At 40.5% G+C, this 16,767-nt stretch overlaps 1 protein-coding gene across 1 annotated transcript in view; it reads right to left on the bottom strand.

The window, feature by feature from the left end:
* Positions 1-16,767, bottom strand: part of tns1b (tensin 1b) — a 432,602-nt gene that overhangs the window by 129,034 nt on the left and 286,801 nt on the right. The window contains exons 8-13 of the mRNA XM_034186320.1: positions 13,594-13,644; positions 13,303-13,425; positions 11,324-11,388; positions 6,418-6,501; positions 3,942-4,054; positions 3,782-3,842 (exon numbers count right to left, since the gene is read on the bottom strand). Of these exons, the coding sequence (XP_034042211.1) occupies positions 3,782-3,842; positions 3,942-4,054; positions 6,418-6,501; positions 11,324-11,388; positions 13,303-13,425; positions 13,594-13,644 (497 nt within the window). The remainder of the gene's footprint in view (positions 1-3,781; positions 3,843-3,941; positions 4,055-6,417; positions 6,502-11,323; positions 11,389-13,302; positions 13,426-13,593; positions 13,645-16,767) is intronic.

The raw sequence follows: 16,767 nt of genomic DNA on the forward strand, positions 1-16,767 counted from the left end.
GCGCTCTCAGGCGCCGTCGTCAGCCTGTTTCAAGCTGAAAACCTCCACATTTCAGGCTCTATTGATCCAGGACGTCGTGAGAGAACAGAAGTTTCAGAAGAAGTCGGTTTCAGCATTTTATCCGGATATTCCACTGTTAAAGGAGATTTTTTTAATGAAAGACGTGCGGGCGGATAGCAGCGTCGGCTCGCAGCCGCCGTGACGCTCCGCCACAGGAAAAACACCTCTGTTGGAAGCCTTAAGGACAAGTTGGAACATGCCCAGCTGTTAAACAATTTCTCATATACTCACTCCACTGAAAGCCATCAAAAACCGCCTTGATTTTACAAATGGTTATCAACACGGAGGTGTTTTTCCTGTGCCGCCACACCGCACCGGCTGCGTCCCAACGCGCGGACCCGTCCGCACGTCTTTCATTAAAAAAATCTCCTTTAACAGTGGAATATCCGGATAAAATGCTGAAACCGACTTCTTCTGAAACTTCTCTGTTCTCTCACGATGTCCTGGATCAATAGAGCCTGAAATGTGGAGGTTTTCAGCTTGAAACAGGCTAACAACGGCGCCTGAGAGCGCTGCGCGACGTCTCGCTCCGTGGAAAGTCCTTAAAGCGACAGTTTCACCTCAAAATCTCTCATCAGCCGTTAAAATTTTCACAGAAAACCAGCTTAATTTTTCGAACCGTGTCCACTTCGATGTGTCTCACAGGTTTAGAAAAAATTTTGATCAAACAAAGCGCCAGTCTCTCAGCAACTTCTCAGACAAAGGAATTCCGACGAGGGGCTGGACGACTCCTCCCACAAGGAGTGCTCACAGGCGAATGACGTCACCGACAGGCGTGGAAAAACTCACGCATGCGCACGAGGGTTCAAGCATGTCTGACGTAAAAACATATGAATGAAATCCATATAGTTTTTGAAAAAAATAAAAAGGACCTATACTTTATGGACAGACCTCGTATATGGGGGGTTAGGGTTATTATTATTATCCCTGCATGTTTTCTTGACAGTTCTGAATAGAATCCTGTTTTTTTTTTTTTGCAGTTTGGGTTTCAGGCTCTTTACTGAGTTGAAGCTCCCTGTGAGCACAAAGTCTGATAATCTGTTCACTGATTCTGAAGTTTGTGTTCAAATCACACATTAATGCAACAGGCTTCATTCAGTCTAATTTAACAGCATTACGACTGACTTCCAGAAGGGTGAAGCTATTTAATACCAAGAGTAAGACAATGACAAGACCAACAACATTCAGTGACCAAAAACTACACAATGCAACATGTTTTTAAGTCATATTTTTAACTCAGAAATGTCAAAAGAGGGAAAAATGCAATGTATGAAAAAATATGGAGCTCTTTCCTAGTCTGACTACCATCTACCACCACCACCTCATGGATTGGGAACCAGGTTCTCCTGCGCTCTTGTTATCTATTCCATGTTGTCTACTATATTCACCCTACTGAGGTTTCAAATCCCGCAAAATCTCACAAAACATCGGAGAGTTCGCCGCTCTGTGAGATGTAACATTGAGAAATACATTGAGACGCTCTGATCAGGCTGCACACGGACAACAGCATGAACATCGCAACATAAACCTCTTTGTATACTGTGCCTAAAACTCTTGTGAATATATGATCTGGGTTTTTAGAGGTTGTTACTGTGTTTGTTTTATGTCAGCATGCGAGAAGCTCAGGTTGTTTCTCCGTTATTTTCAATGGGAATTGCTATGAGCTGCGATCGCTTCCTGTTCATGTCGTGGGGCAAAGTGAAGTTTGCTCTTTAACGTCCTGATTATTGTCCTTTACAACACTGTTTGTTCCAGAGTCATATATATATAAAAAATGTCTGAAATTTGGTTTGCATTTATTAAATTCCACGCAGGTTAAACGTAGCAGACACGGATTATTTGGAATATTTGTTTTAGCAAGTTTTCAGGGTCTCGCACCTGCAGCCTTGTATTAACATGATGAAAAACATAAAAATGTACATTTTGATTGTATAATGTTCAGTCACACTTGTCGTCATGTGGATTCTCTATGTTGTTTAGACTGCAGCAACTCTCTGGCGTGCAAGGGATTATGGGATATCTCAATGGGGTGAATCAACATATGTGAGGATCTCAAATCTTACACAACATAATTTTCCTTATTTTTCCTCTTTCAGTTGTGAACAATGGAGAATTTTTTTTCACAACTATAAGTTGTGCTTGTCAAGAGACATTGCTGTTCTTCCATACAGCAAACTTTTCCATATCTTAAAACTCAAGAACCATAAAACTCTCCAAATCTAAAGTTTTATAGTTTACTACTGGGTGGTCAAAGATCTGTGTAGAAATGAAACAAAAAACCTACTGCAGAAGCAACCTAAGAGCTTATCAAGCAAAGACATGGAATACTCTTCAATGGCCAAGGTAGTCACCTGACCTCACCCCAACAGAGCAGCTTTTCAAGTGCTGAAGACAAAACAGAGTAGAAAACCCCAAAAACAAACAGCAGCAGAATGAGGGTGCAATCTCAGTCTGGCAAAGCATCTCAAAGGAGGAACCTCAACATCAGCTCACGTTCACGGGTTCCAGACTTCAGGCTGTCAATGACTGCAAGAACTTTTATGCAAGTATGAACACAAACCTTTAATTATAATTACCATATTTTTCAGCCTATAAGTCACTGTTTTTGTGGAAGGTCCTGCAACTTATATACTCAACAATCACACGTTCATTATTCATAATAAAAATTTGAATGATTACGAGTATTTATATAGAATTGTCCAATTAATCAAACCTTGAAACAAAATAAACTGCAATAATGAAAGAATAAATGACAATAATAATAATAATAATAATAATAATAATAATAATAATGATAAATAGAGCGCAGCAATGAACAAAGAAAAATCCCAAATTAAAGACCTGAAAATACAGAATACTCTGGAAAATACAGTGTGTTCATTTGTTCGTGTGACAAGTGGGGATGGACTGGTTGTCCACTTGGGTGGTTGCTATCCAGGACCCGAGGCAGTTCAGTGGTGTCATGGATGTGGTAAAGCGCAGCGCCAGTGCGCACTCCCAGACTGAACCTGACTCCAGGAATGGAGGGATTGTATATAAAACAGATGTAATTAGTCAAATGAAGCGAGGTGCAAGTTTCTACTCAACTACAAAATGATAATAATGATCATAAAAATAAATCTACATTGTAACTAGCCAACACCTTCTCATTTGTAGGAGGCTGGAAGGTTGGAATGGAACCTTCATGTGCAAGAACATCGACTGTAACGTGTGTATACACGAGGTTCAGGAGGTCGATATTTACTGACTTGGGCCAACAATCGGAGATTTGGAGAGTGACCTTTCAGAGTAAATGTAGCCTCTTGTAACACTCCAACAAACCTGCTCTACTACCAAAACAACACCAGGAAGCCCAAGACGCCACGGTTAGAGTCTGTCCACGGGACCCAGCAGGGTCCGCTGGCAGGAGACCCTGCTGAGGCGTCCACACAGATGCCCGTCTGCTGCTTCACTGGCTCCCCAGCCGCAAATAACGCTGCCGTGACTTTGGGATCTGGAGTGGGGAAACGAGAGCCTGCAGCTGGAGAGGCGAGCTAAATACAATACTGTCAGGTCAGTGCACGGTGTAAGCTGGCAACACGGAGGATGTGTGTGTGTGTGTGTGTGCGCACACGTTAGGAGGGAAGCTATAAAGGAAAATCGTGGCTTTTATTATTGAGACATTATGAGCTCGCCATCCCTGGAATCTTGTAAAAGCATTTGAGTGTGTTTTAAGACTTACTAGATGCCAGATGTGTAGACGGGCTGCATGGCCTGGTAGATTTTCAGAAATGGACGACAACCTGGACAAAAAAAGGAAGAAAAAAAAACAACAGATTTTTGAAAGTTGATTGTATTTCCCCTCCCGTATCTCCACATACGTTTGTGGACTTGTGAGTCACCTCCTTTAGATTCAAAGTTGGGGATGCCGTGCATGATGACGTGATGAAGGAAAAGTGGCTTGTTGTTGATTTTGATGTGTCCGGAGAGCAGGCCGCTGAAGTACTCCACGTACCTGAGCAAGACACAAAGAACGAGGCGGAAACACTCACTCAGATTATATCATTACTCTGAAAAGTTTCACAGCTTATGGATTAAAGTACAGGATGTTTCAGAAAACTATTATATCATTTTGTGATCTAATAACACTGGTCAACACAATTTTTCTTGCATGGAGTTTTTCCAATGGATTTTGGGTCATTTGGGGACACTGAATCCAAATCTGGTGATAGTTTTTGCCAATCACTTCACATTTTTAGATATGAGAAGCGTTCAAGCATAAGCTGCCATCTCACACACCTCTTCAGCGCCATAAACGATATTCAGTTCAATTTATTCTTTATAGCACCACATCATAAGAGTCGCCTCAAGACACGTCACACAAAACAATTCAAAAATCAAAATAAAATGAATTAAAATATTTTAAAAAGCACAGTTAAAAGAGTAAAAAAGTAAAAAGCATAGTAACATACTATGCCAGTATGCTAGCCATTCGAAAGGGAAAATAAGTGCATCTTAAGTCTGGACTTGAAAGTCTCCACAGAATCTGACTGTTTTATTGATGCAAGGAGATCATGCCAGAGAACAGGGACACGATAAGAGAAAGTTCTGTGACCCACAGACTTCTTATTTACCCTAGGAACACAAAGTTGTCCTGCACCATGAGAACACAGAGCTCAGGCCGGTACGTAGGGTTTAATTAGGTCAGCTAGGTAGGGAGGTGCCAGTCTATGAACAATTTTATAGACTAGTAGCAGAACCTTAAAATCTGATCTCACAGGGACAGGAAGCCAGTGAAGAGATGCCAAAATGTGTGTAATGTGTTTAAACTTTCTGCTTCCTGTCTGGCAGCAGCATTTTGAACCAGTTGGAGAGCCCTAATGCTGGACTACAGTAAAGCAGAAAGCAGAACATTGCAGTAGTCCAATCTAGAAGAGATAAAGGCATGGATCAGGGTCTCAGCATCAGCCATAAACAGGATGGGACAAATCTTCGCTATATTTCACAGGTGGAAGAAAGCAGTCCTTGTAATATCTCTAATGTGGAGGTCAAAGGACAACACAGGATCAAAAATTACCCCAAGGTTCCTCACTTTGTCAGTGTGATGTATGACACACGAGCATAGGCTAAGTGTTAGAAAATTTGTTGTTGTTGTTTTCAGTTTTCATTCAAATGATCTCAAATTTTGAGAGCATGTGTAAAAGCAACTCAAAATTCTATGTATAAAGTTTTTTCTTTTCATGTATACAAATGCCTTCCACTGGAAAAGAAAAGGTGTTTTGTGTGTTAAAGTATGCTCTAACACTATGGAGCTAAATCAAGGCAAAAAAGTTTTGTAATCTGAAAATAAAAAAAGATTGAAAAAAAATACATTTTTAAACTGAAAATTAAAGTTCTGTAATCTGAAAATAATAAAAAAAAGAGATTGAAAGATTGAGGACTGATTGCTCTCCTGTCACTCACAATTCCATGTCCCTCTCAATCAAAGCCACGCCCTCCCACACCAGAATGGGGCCAAAAGTTTGAAACTGAAAAAATAAGATCTGAAGGTGAAAAAAAGAAATATGAATGAAAATAAATTATTTTATCAAAATAATTACAGAGCTGAATCAAAAATTTATTTAAACTGAAAAATATGTATCTTACACTTATTTTTATTTTGATAATACTTTTAAATGATTATAAAATTCAAGCACAAATATTGAATTTTCAGTTTCAAAATGTATTTTTTCAATCTTTTTTTTTTTTTCAGATTACAAAACTTTAATTTTCAGTTTCAAACTTTTGGCCTTGATTTAGCTCCATACAACACAATGCGCATATTGAAAAAGTGCAAAATTGTTCATGAAGTGCACACACTTTGGAATTTCTCATTCAAATTTGAAGAATAAACCTCAACATTAAGCCTGTTTAGTTTTATTTGCCTAGAGTATGTAGTTACTAAGATATTTAAGTGTTAAATAATATCAGAATTTTTTGAAACACCCTGTATGTTGTTCTTGGCACATTACTTTGAAGACGCCGTTTTCGCCTCAGAATTTGTGTCATTAAAACATAAATGCAGAAATATCAGCAGTCAAAAAGGAATTTTACTTGAGCCATTCAAGTAAAATTACACAACAGAAGAGCAAACTAACATAACTTGATTTCTGTCACTTTCTTGGTCATCTCAGTGCTACATAAAGACACAGGAAATATATAATATACATATGGAAGACATTAGAACGTCAAGGGGTAATGTCAGGAAATGAAATGATTTTATGAAGGTGGGATTTAGTGAAGGAGACTCACCGTGTCATAAAGAAAATCAAAAGACTCTGTGAACTCAAGGACACAGTTCACAATCATACTATAAAGAAACGGGAAAAGACGACTAACCTTTTCTGAGACGGCTGGCCCACAGGGAGTACTTTGTCTTCATAAAAATGCTTCATGGCAAACCTGTCCAGGGCCTGGTCCGCACTGCATTCCAACACAAACATTCATCACGTCATGTTAGCCACGAGGGCAGCACACAGCACCAGGTTCTGGACAGTCTTCTTCACTTTCCATCTACTATCTGGTTAACGATAAGTAACGCTTGTAACATGTTAGCAAGAACCCGAAAAAGTCAAATACAATGTTAATTCAACTAATCTGGAAAGAAAATATACGTTTAATTGCTTTCTGTCTGAACACAGCCTCAGTTTTTGTTTTGAAAACTCAATCTGTAGTCCCGTTCATTTGAAGTTGGATTTGGGCAATTTGGGCACTTCTACAGCAACGGAATTACAATCAGAGCAAAACCTTGTCATATTTTAGACCTAAGTCCTATGTTGGCCTTAAGGCATAATAAAGTTGGCAGCATAAAATAGACTGCTGGGAATATATTCAGCCCCACTTCAAATAGAATAATAAAAAAACTACATTAAAAGTGTAAATTAAGTGGCTCAACTCTAATAAGCACCATTTACACTATGTAGTGCAGCAGATCAAATCAAATCAAATCAATTTTATTTATATAGCGCCAAATCACAACAAACAGTTGCCCCAAGGCACTTTATATTGTAAGGCAAAAGCCAAACAATAATTACAGAAAAACCCCAACGGTCAAAACGACCCCCTGTGAGCAAGCACTTGGCAACAGTGGGAAGGAAAAACTCCCTTTTAACAGGAAGAAACCTCCAGCAGAACCAGGCTCAGGGAGGGGCAGTCTTCTGCTGGGACTGGTTGGGGCTGAGGGGAGAGAATCAGGAAAAAGACATGCTGTGGAGGGGAGCAGAGATCGATCACTAATGATTAAATGCAGAGTGGTGCATACAGAGCAAAAAGAGAAAGAAACACTCAGTGCATCATGGGAACCCCCCAGCAGTCTAAGTCTATAGCAGCATAACTAAGGGATGGTTCAGGGTCACCTGATCCAGCCCTAACTATAAGCTTTAGCAAAAAGGAACATTTTAAGCCTAATCTTAAAAGTAGAGAGGGTGTCTGTCTCCCTGATCTGAATTGGGAGCTGGTTCCACAGGAGAGGAGCCTGAAAGCTGAAGGCTCTGCCTCCCATTCTACTCTTACAAACCCTAGGAACTACAAGTAAGCCTGCAGTCTGAGAGCGAAGAGCTCTATTGGGGTGATATGGTACTATGAGGTCCCTAAGATAAGATGGGACCTGATTATTCAAAACCTTATAAGTAAGAAGAAGAATTTTAAATTCTATTCTAGAATTAACAGGAAGCCAATGAAGAGAGGCCAATATGGGTGAGATATGCTCTCTCCTTCAAGTCCCCGTCAGTAATAGCAAATGGAAAAAAAGCAGTCCTACATATTTGTTTAATATGCGCATTGAATGACATGTCCTGATCAAAAATGACTCCAAGATTTCTCACAGTATTACTAGAGGTCAGGGTAATGCCATCCAGAGTAAGGATCTGGTTAGACACCATGTTTCTAAGATTTGTGGGGCCAAGTACAATAACTTCAGTTTATCTGAGTTTAAAAGCAGGAAATTAGAGGTCATCCATGTCTTTATGTCTTTAAGACATTCCTGCAGTTTAGCTAATTGGTGTGTGTCCTCTGGCTTCATGGATAGATAAAGCTGGGTATCATCTGCGTAACAATGAAAATTTAAGCAATGCTGTCTAATAATACTGCCTAAGGGAAGCATGTATAAAGTGAATAAAATTGGTCCTAGCACAGAACCTTGTGGAACTCCATAATTAACCTTGAGTCTGTGAAGAAGATTCCCCATGTACATGAACAAATTGTAATCTATTAGATAAATATGATTCAAACCACCGCGGCGCAGTGCCTTTAATACCTATGGCATGCTCTAATCTCTGTAATAACATTTTATGGTCAACAGTATCAAAAGCAGCACTGAGGTCTAACAGAACAAGCACAGAGATGAGTCCACTGTCTGAGGCCATAAGAAGATCATTTGTAACCTTCACTAATGCTGTTTCTGTACTATGATGAATTCTAAAACCTGACTGAAACTCTTCAAATAGACCATTCCTCTGCAGATGATCAGTTAGCTGTTTTACAACTACCCTTTCAAGAATTTTTGAGAGAAAAGGAAGGTTGGAGATTGGCCTATAATTAGCTAAGATAGCTGGGTCAAGTGATGGCATTTTAAGTAATGGTTTAATTACTGCCACCTTAAAAGCCTGTGGTACATAGCCAACTAATAAAGACAGATTGATCATATTTAAGACCGAAGCATTAATTAATGGTAGGGCTTCCTTGAGCAGCCTGGTAGGAATGGGATCTAATAGACATGTTGATGGTTTGGAGGAAGTAACTAATGAAAATAACTCAGACAGAACAATTGGCGAGAAAGAGTCTAACTAAATACCGGCATCACTGAAAGCAGCCAAAGAGAACGATATGTCTTTGGAATGGTTATGAGTAATTTTTTCTCTAATAGTTAAAATTTTATTAGCAAAGAAAGTCATGAAGTCATTACTAGTTAAAGTTAAAGGAATACTCGGCTCAATAGAGCTCTGACTCTTTGTCAGCCTGGCTACAGTGCTGAAAAGAAACCTGGGGTTGTTCTTATTTTCTTCAATTAGTGATGAGTAGTAAGATGTCCTAGCTTTACGGAGGGCTTTTTTTTATAAAGCAACAGACTCTTTTTCCAGGCTAAGTGAAGATCTTCTAAATTAGTGAGATGCCATTTCCTCTCCAACTTACAGGTTATCTGCTTTAAGCTGCGAGTTTGTGAGTTATACCACGGAGTCAGGCACTTCTGATTTAAGGCTCTCTTTTTCAGAGGAGCTACAACATCCAAAGTTGTCCTCAATGAGGATATAAAACTATTGATGAGATAATCTACCTCACTCACAGAGTTTAGGTAGCTACTCTGCACAGACCTCCATCAGAGTGGTCTGGAAGCCTTGGTAGCTTCCCTCAAAAGTCTTCTGCCTGTATGATCCCTCAGTGCTTGAGATCAGCCTAATCCAGGCAAAGTTACAACACAGTACAATATGTTAGCATTTCTGAATGAAAACTGAAGGAGGTTAGGCTGCACATTCAAAGAAAAATAAATTGCAACAATAATTACAAAACCACTGGATGTTCTAAGAGGGGCAGTTGAGAAGTTTTGAAAAAGTAGAGCGTGGTTCTTCATCTTTTGCATTCTGAGAAACCAACATTTCTCATGAATGTGTGATGTTTTGACTCACTGGGAGAAAAGTCAATTCAATTTCAATTTATTAATTTATATAGCGCCACCTCATGACAGAGTCGCCCCAAGGCGCTTCACATGACACACAATTCATAACAACGCAAAGTAAATTAAAATAAAAAAGGGCACAATAAAAAGGTAAAACACAGTAGAATAAAAAGAAATTACAAAGCAAACATAAAAATAGATTAAATTAATGATAAGACAGTCTAAAAAAGTGGGTCTTCAGTCTTGATTTAAAAGTCTCCACCGTGTCAGACTGCCTTATAACTGCAGGTAGATCGTTCCAAAGAGTAGGGCCACGGTAGGAGAAGGGTCTATACCCCACAGACTGTTTATTCACCCTTGGAACACACAGAAGCCCTGCGCCCAGCGAACGCAAGGGCCGCGCCGGTACGTAGGGCTTAACCAAGTCCGCCAGGTAGGAAGGAGCCAGTCCATGAACAATTTTATAGACCAGCAACAGGACTTTAAAATCCGATCTGACAAAAACCGGAAGCCAATGAAGGAACGCCAGAATGGGTGCAATGTGGTCAAACTTTCTACTTTGTGCCAAACGTCTGGCAGCAGCATTCTGCACTAACTGAAGACCCCTAATGCTGGACTGCAGCAGACCAGAAAATAAAGCATTACAATAATCCAATCTGGAAGAGATAAATGCATGTATCAAAGTCTCAGGATCAGCCATAGACAGGATGGGACAAATCCTCGCTATGTTTCGCAGATGGAAGAAAGCAGTTCTCCTAATATCTCTAAGTCCTCCAGTTAAAGGTCCTCCTGTTCTGTGTGTTGTCATCTTCAATGAACAGTTCAGTTAACAGACTATTTTACCCACTCACGACCACATGTCCATTTGCCCTATTGACGTATCCCATAATCCCTTGCGCGCCAGAGAGTCGCTGCAGTCAAACAACACAGAGAATCCACATGATGACAATTGTAAATGAATTTTATACTACAAAAATGTATTTTTTATGCTTTTCACCATGTTACTAAGAGACTGCTTCATGATACCATGAAAACTTGCTACAATTTTAACAAATAATCCGTGTCTGCTACGTTTAATCTGCGTGGAATTTAATAAACACAAACTGAATTTCAGACATATTATATATATATTAGTCTGGAACAAAGAGGACAAACAGTGTTGTAAAGAACAATAATCAAGAAGTTAAAGAGCAAACTTCACTTTCCCCCAGAACGACATGATCAGGAAGCGAATGCAGCTCACAGCAGCTCCCACTGAAAATAACGGAGAGACAGACTGTGATTCTCGCATGTTTACATAAAACAAACGCAGTAACAACGTCTATAAACCCAGAGAATATATTCACGAGGGTTTTAGGCACAATATAAAAATAGTTTTATGTTGCGATGTTAATGGTGTCGTCTGCGTGCAGCGGTTAAAGTGCAGCGTGATCAGAGCGTCTCAATGCAGTTCTCAAGATCTCGCAGCGCGGCGACCTCTCTGAGGTTTTGTGGGATTTGAAACGTCAACAGGGCGAATGTGTTTCCAGCACATTATCCCAACATAAAGGTATTAAAAACACCTCCAGATTGATGTTCCTGCTCCAAGTGTCTTCTCAGACATCTGTACCTCTGCATGTATGGACCCACACATACCTGGCAGATATGTTACTGTAATGCATGTAGGCTGCCACCACCACTCCAGTCCGCCCGCGGTTGCCCTGGAAAGAGATCAATCAAGAAACAGTTAACTACTACGTTGTACTAACATCATTTTGCAGTTCTCTTTGGTAAATCATACTATAATTTCCGTGTGTTTGTTCCCACACTCTTCCCACATCCTTTGTCAGATTTCCAAAAATATTCATCTGTCTATGACAATTAACCCCAAAATTACCCTTGAAGGGTTTGTTTTGGCAAAGATCAATGCCACTGGAGCCAAAAGTCAAATTTTAGACTTTTCACTCTGATTAGCATCAAACCTGGCACACACATGGAGGTAGGTTCTGGAATTGCCCAGTAAGATCAAATTTGCCAAAGGTCAGTCTTTGGGGAGAAGCTCATGCCTGCCTGCTTGTTTGCTGACCTACTACTGCAAGGTCACTCTGCTGATGTTTACCAAATGTGGCAGAAGAATCAGTGATTCTTGGGTCTGAAATTACTGTTAAAAATTTATTTTGGTGATGGACAGAGAAAAAGGGCAAAGAATTTAATTTTCAACCCAATCTGGACCAAAAGTGGCACACACACACACTCAAGTGAACTTCCTAACTGCCCTGGAAAGATCAGCCAGAGGTCAATCATTTGGGAGAATGTCAATGTTTAAAGGGGGAAATGTTCATGTATCCATCCCCTGACGTGTCTGTAGAAGACTGGCAATAAAACTGATGATTTGTGTGTGTTAGTAGAAGAACAGCTGAAGTGGGACGGTCTGGAGACAAAGTCAGAGGTGAGATTGAGATGGTTTGGACATGTGCAGAGAAGAGATCCAGGGTATATAGGGAGAAGGATGCTGAGGATGGAGCCACCAGGCAGGAGGAGAAGAGGGAGGACAAAGAGGTGGTTTATGGATGTGCTGAGGGAGGACATGCAGGTGGTTGGTGAGACAGAGGAAGATACAGAGGACAGGGTGAGATGGAAACGACTGATCTGCTGTGGCGCCCCCTAATGGGAGCAGCTGAGAGAAGATTTACGTGTGTTACCCATTGCTTGTGCAACCCATCATCTTGGCTTTGATATTTTTATTTAATTGATATCAAGTTGTAGAGATCAGAACTTTTAATCTGGAGAAGCCTGAATTACTTTTTGCATTTGAAGTAAACTAATTAAAATGTGTGAAATTCCATGTGGCTGAATACTTCTTCATGTCATTGTATACGGGTGGCAAAACAAACAAACAAACAAACAAAATGGAGTCCAACCACACGTTGACATGACACTAAATCATTATGGGAGTGTGAAGTCCAGTGGAAATGATTTGTTGGTGGGGAACCCAACATATGTGACTTCCTTAGTGATGACCACAAGGTCTCCTCCCAAACTCATGTCACCATTACTCAACTCAGAAAAATATAACTCCAGTTTTTATAGCTGCCGAGTTGTTTGCATCGTCCCTGAGGGATCGTCCTGGAAGCAGACATGGAGGTGTGAGCTCTCACAGTCACAAGACACGATGAGAAAGACGGCCGGGTTAACGTGACAATAATGAGGTGTTATGTTTGGGATCTTTGCAAAGTTCTCGTGTCGGGTCTGAGGAGAGCATCTGTCATCTTAGTTTAAACTGTACTATTCCTGGTACAGGAGTAAGTACACCTCAGGAGCTCTGACGCGTGGTGGCTGTCCTCCATCATTAGGCTTTCACAAAGCCACGGCCAGCACAATCTAACACACACACACACACACACACACACACACACACACACACACACACACACACACACACACACACACACACACACCACACACACACACACACACACACACCTTCTTGATCATCAGTGCGAGAAAGCTCACAGTCCGATTGTCGTTACGAGCACAAACACACACGTCAGCCTCAGGCAGCGAGGACTGGAGCCTGATTAGACTCTGACAGCGCCCTCTGCTGGACAGCTGTACTTAGCGTCTACCAGTCGCACCTTATTGTGTATCACCACTACGTTATGGTTGTCGGCACTCAGCCACGTGTCCATGGCCTTGCAGATGCTGCAGATTTTATCCAAAGCTGGAGCGTGGTGGTCAGGCCAGCCGAAGTCCAACACCTGAACACCAAAAGAGACAAACCGTCTACAACTCGACCGCTGGCTCGTACACACAGACTGATGTGACGGAACTCGTCATATCAGTCCACAATTTACAAGTCATTATTAATAAAGTGTCTTTACTGGACCGTCTCAGAGCTGACGGGATGATAAAGCAGTCGGTCTTACCCGTGGATTGAGTTGAGTGATGTCATAACGCTTCTCACTGAGGTTGAAGAGCTGAAGGAGACAAGGGAGAAAGATAACATGTTGATTTTTCTGACATTTGAACATAATTACAGATTTAGTACAAGAATGTCAGTTATTCTTATTTTTTCTTTCTTTTTCTTACTTAAAATTATCATACAATAAGTTCCATATCTACACTGTGGCCAGTGTGAGGAGACACTGTTTATGTGTCTATGTATTTATGTACTTATTTAACTAGAACAATCCCTGTGGAAAAATACACTCCAATCTATCTGAAAAATGAATTGCGAAATAAAATGTAGTTTATTATGATCACCATAAACGTGGCTATAATCTGGTGAATCATTTGACTTTCCTTCTAACAATTATTTTGAAAATACTGTTAAACATTTAACCCAGATGCAGTTCATAATTATTAAATGCTGTCATTGCGTTGCAGCACTGTTTCCTCATTTTAGTGAAGATATGGTCTTTATACAATACAGTGTATAATTAGCTTGGTGCTAGCTTGGAGTTATGTGTGATGTCAGGGACTTGACAATACAGCTAATGTTAGCATGAGCCGCGTCAACGTTGTGAGCAACAGAATTTATATTGTGTTTAAAAAATACACCCTCTTGGTGGCAGAGGGCAAATGAAGCGCCTTAAAGCAGCGATTCACTGTGGACTTATTCATTCTGCTTGAGAAGTCGCTAGCATCACATAACGCAATGCTAACAGGCTAACATTAGGATGAAAACTTGTAAGCGTCACATAACACAATGAACGCAATGGGCCTCACATAACACAATGCTAATGGGCTAATAGTAGAGAAGCTTGAATCTTCGACTGGACTGGGTTGCTTGACGTGAGGACATTTCGCTTCAAATCGCAGAAGCTTCCTCAGCTAATAGACTAATGTTAGCATGAAAACGATAATGTCAAATAACATGATGCAATTAGGCTATCATTAGCATGAGCTAAGTGAATCCATTGTGAGCAACAGGATTTATACATCCTTCTGGTGGTTGAGGGTGAGTGAGGCACCTTAAAGCAGCGATTCACAACAGATTTATTCATTTGTCTTGAGAAGTTGCTAGTATCACATAATTCTGGTGGCTGAGGTTCTGAGTGAGGGGAGCACCTTAAAACAATGATTCCGAATGGATTAATTCATTCATCTTGTGAAGTCTTATCACATGCAACAATGCTAACAGACTAACATTGGTATGAAAACTTGCTCTCAACAGATTACGCAATGCTAATTGGCATCATATAACATAATGGTAATGGGCTAATATTAGTATGAAAACTTGCTATCATTAGCATGAGCTGAGTCACCTCCTTTTTGAGCAACGGGATTTATAGTGTGGTTAAAAAAACAGGTACTTCTGGTGGCTGAGAGCATGAGCAAGGGGAATAACATAAAAACCAGTGATTCACAATGGATTTATTCATTCTTCAGAAGTCATCAGCGTCACATAATGCAATGCTAACAGGCTAACATTCGCATGAATACTTGTTATCAGATAACACAGTGCTAATGGGTGTTATAACATGATGCTAATGAGCTAACGTTACCATGAAAAATTTATTATATCACATAATGTGATGCTAACGAGCTATCATTAGCATGAGCTGACGGAATCCATTGTGAGCAACAGGATTTATATTGTGCTTAAAAAATATGTGCTTCTGGAAGCACAGGTCCTGACGAGGATGGATTTAATTGTCCATCTTGAGTAGTCAATAGCATCACATATAGCACTGCTTACAGGCCAACATTAGCATAAAACTTACTATCATAATCGTATATCGCAATGCCAGTAGGCTTCACATAATGGGCCAACATTAGCATGAGAACGTGATAGTTCTTGGAGTCATTTTTGATTAGGATATGTCATTCAAAGCGCATATTAAACAAATATGTAGGACTGCTTTTTTGCATTTACGCAATATCTCTAAAATCAGAAAGGTCTTGTCTCAGAGTGATGCTGAAAAACTAATTCATGCATTTATTTCCTCTAGGCTGGACTATTGTAATTAATTATTATCAGGTTGTCCTAAAAGTTCCCTAAAAAGCCTTCAGTTAATTCAAAATGTTGCAGCTAGAGTACTGACGGGGACTAGAAGGAGAGAGCATATCTCACCCATACTGGCCTCTCTTCATTGGCTTCCTGTTAATTCTAGAATAGAATTTAAAATTCTTCTTCTTACTCATAAGGTTTTGAATAATCAGGTCCCATCTTATCTTAGGGACCTCGTAGTACCATATCACCCCAATAGAGCGCTTCGCTCTCAGACTGCAGGTTTACTTGTAGTTCCTAGGGTTTGTAAGAGTAGAATGGGAGGCAGGGCCTTCAGCTTTCAGGCTCCTCTCCTGTGGAACCAGCTCCCAATTCAGATCAGGGAGACAGACACCCTCTCTACTTTTAAGATTAGGCTTAAAACTTTCCTTTTTGCTAAAGCTTATAGTTAGGGCTGGATCAGGTGACCCTGAACCATCCCTTAGTTATGCTGCTATAGACGTAGACTGCTGGGGGGTTCCCATGATGCACTGTTTCTTTCTCTTTTTGCTCTGTATGCACCACTCTGCATTTAATCATTAGTGATCGATCTCTGCTCCCCTCCACAGCATGTCTTTTTCCTGGTTCTCTCCCTCAGCCCCAACCAGTCCCAGCAGAAGACTGCCCCTCCCTGAGCCTGGTTCTGCTGGAGGTTTCTTCCTGTTAAAAGGGAGTTTTTCCTTCCCACTGTAGCCAAGTGCTTGCTCACAGGGGGTCGTTTTGACCGTTGGGGTTTTACATAATTATTGTATGGCCTTGCCTTACAATATAAAGCGCCTTGGGGCAACTGTTTGTTGTGATTTGGCGCTATATAAAAAAATTGATTGATTGATTGATTGATTGATAGTGTCACCTAACGTGATGCTAACAGGCTATCATTAGCATGAGCTGAGTGAATCCACCGTGAGCAACAGGACTTATACTGTGCTTAAAAAAATACACCCTTCTGGCAGCTGAAGTCCTAAGCGACGGGAGCACCTTATAGCAGTGATCCACAAGATGCTAGCATCACATAATGCAATGCTAACTGGCTAAATTTAGCATGAGAGCTTGCTAGCATCACAGAACGCGATGCTAATGGGCGTCACATAACACAATGCTAATGTTA

This window comes from Thalassophryne amazonica, chromosome 14 (assembly GCF_902500255.1).
Source record: "Thalassophryne amazonica chromosome 14, fThaAma1.1, whole genome shotgun sequence".
Taxonomy (NCBI): domain Eukaryota; kingdom Metazoa; phylum Chordata; class Actinopteri; order Batrachoidiformes; family Batrachoididae; genus Thalassophryne; species Thalassophryne amazonica.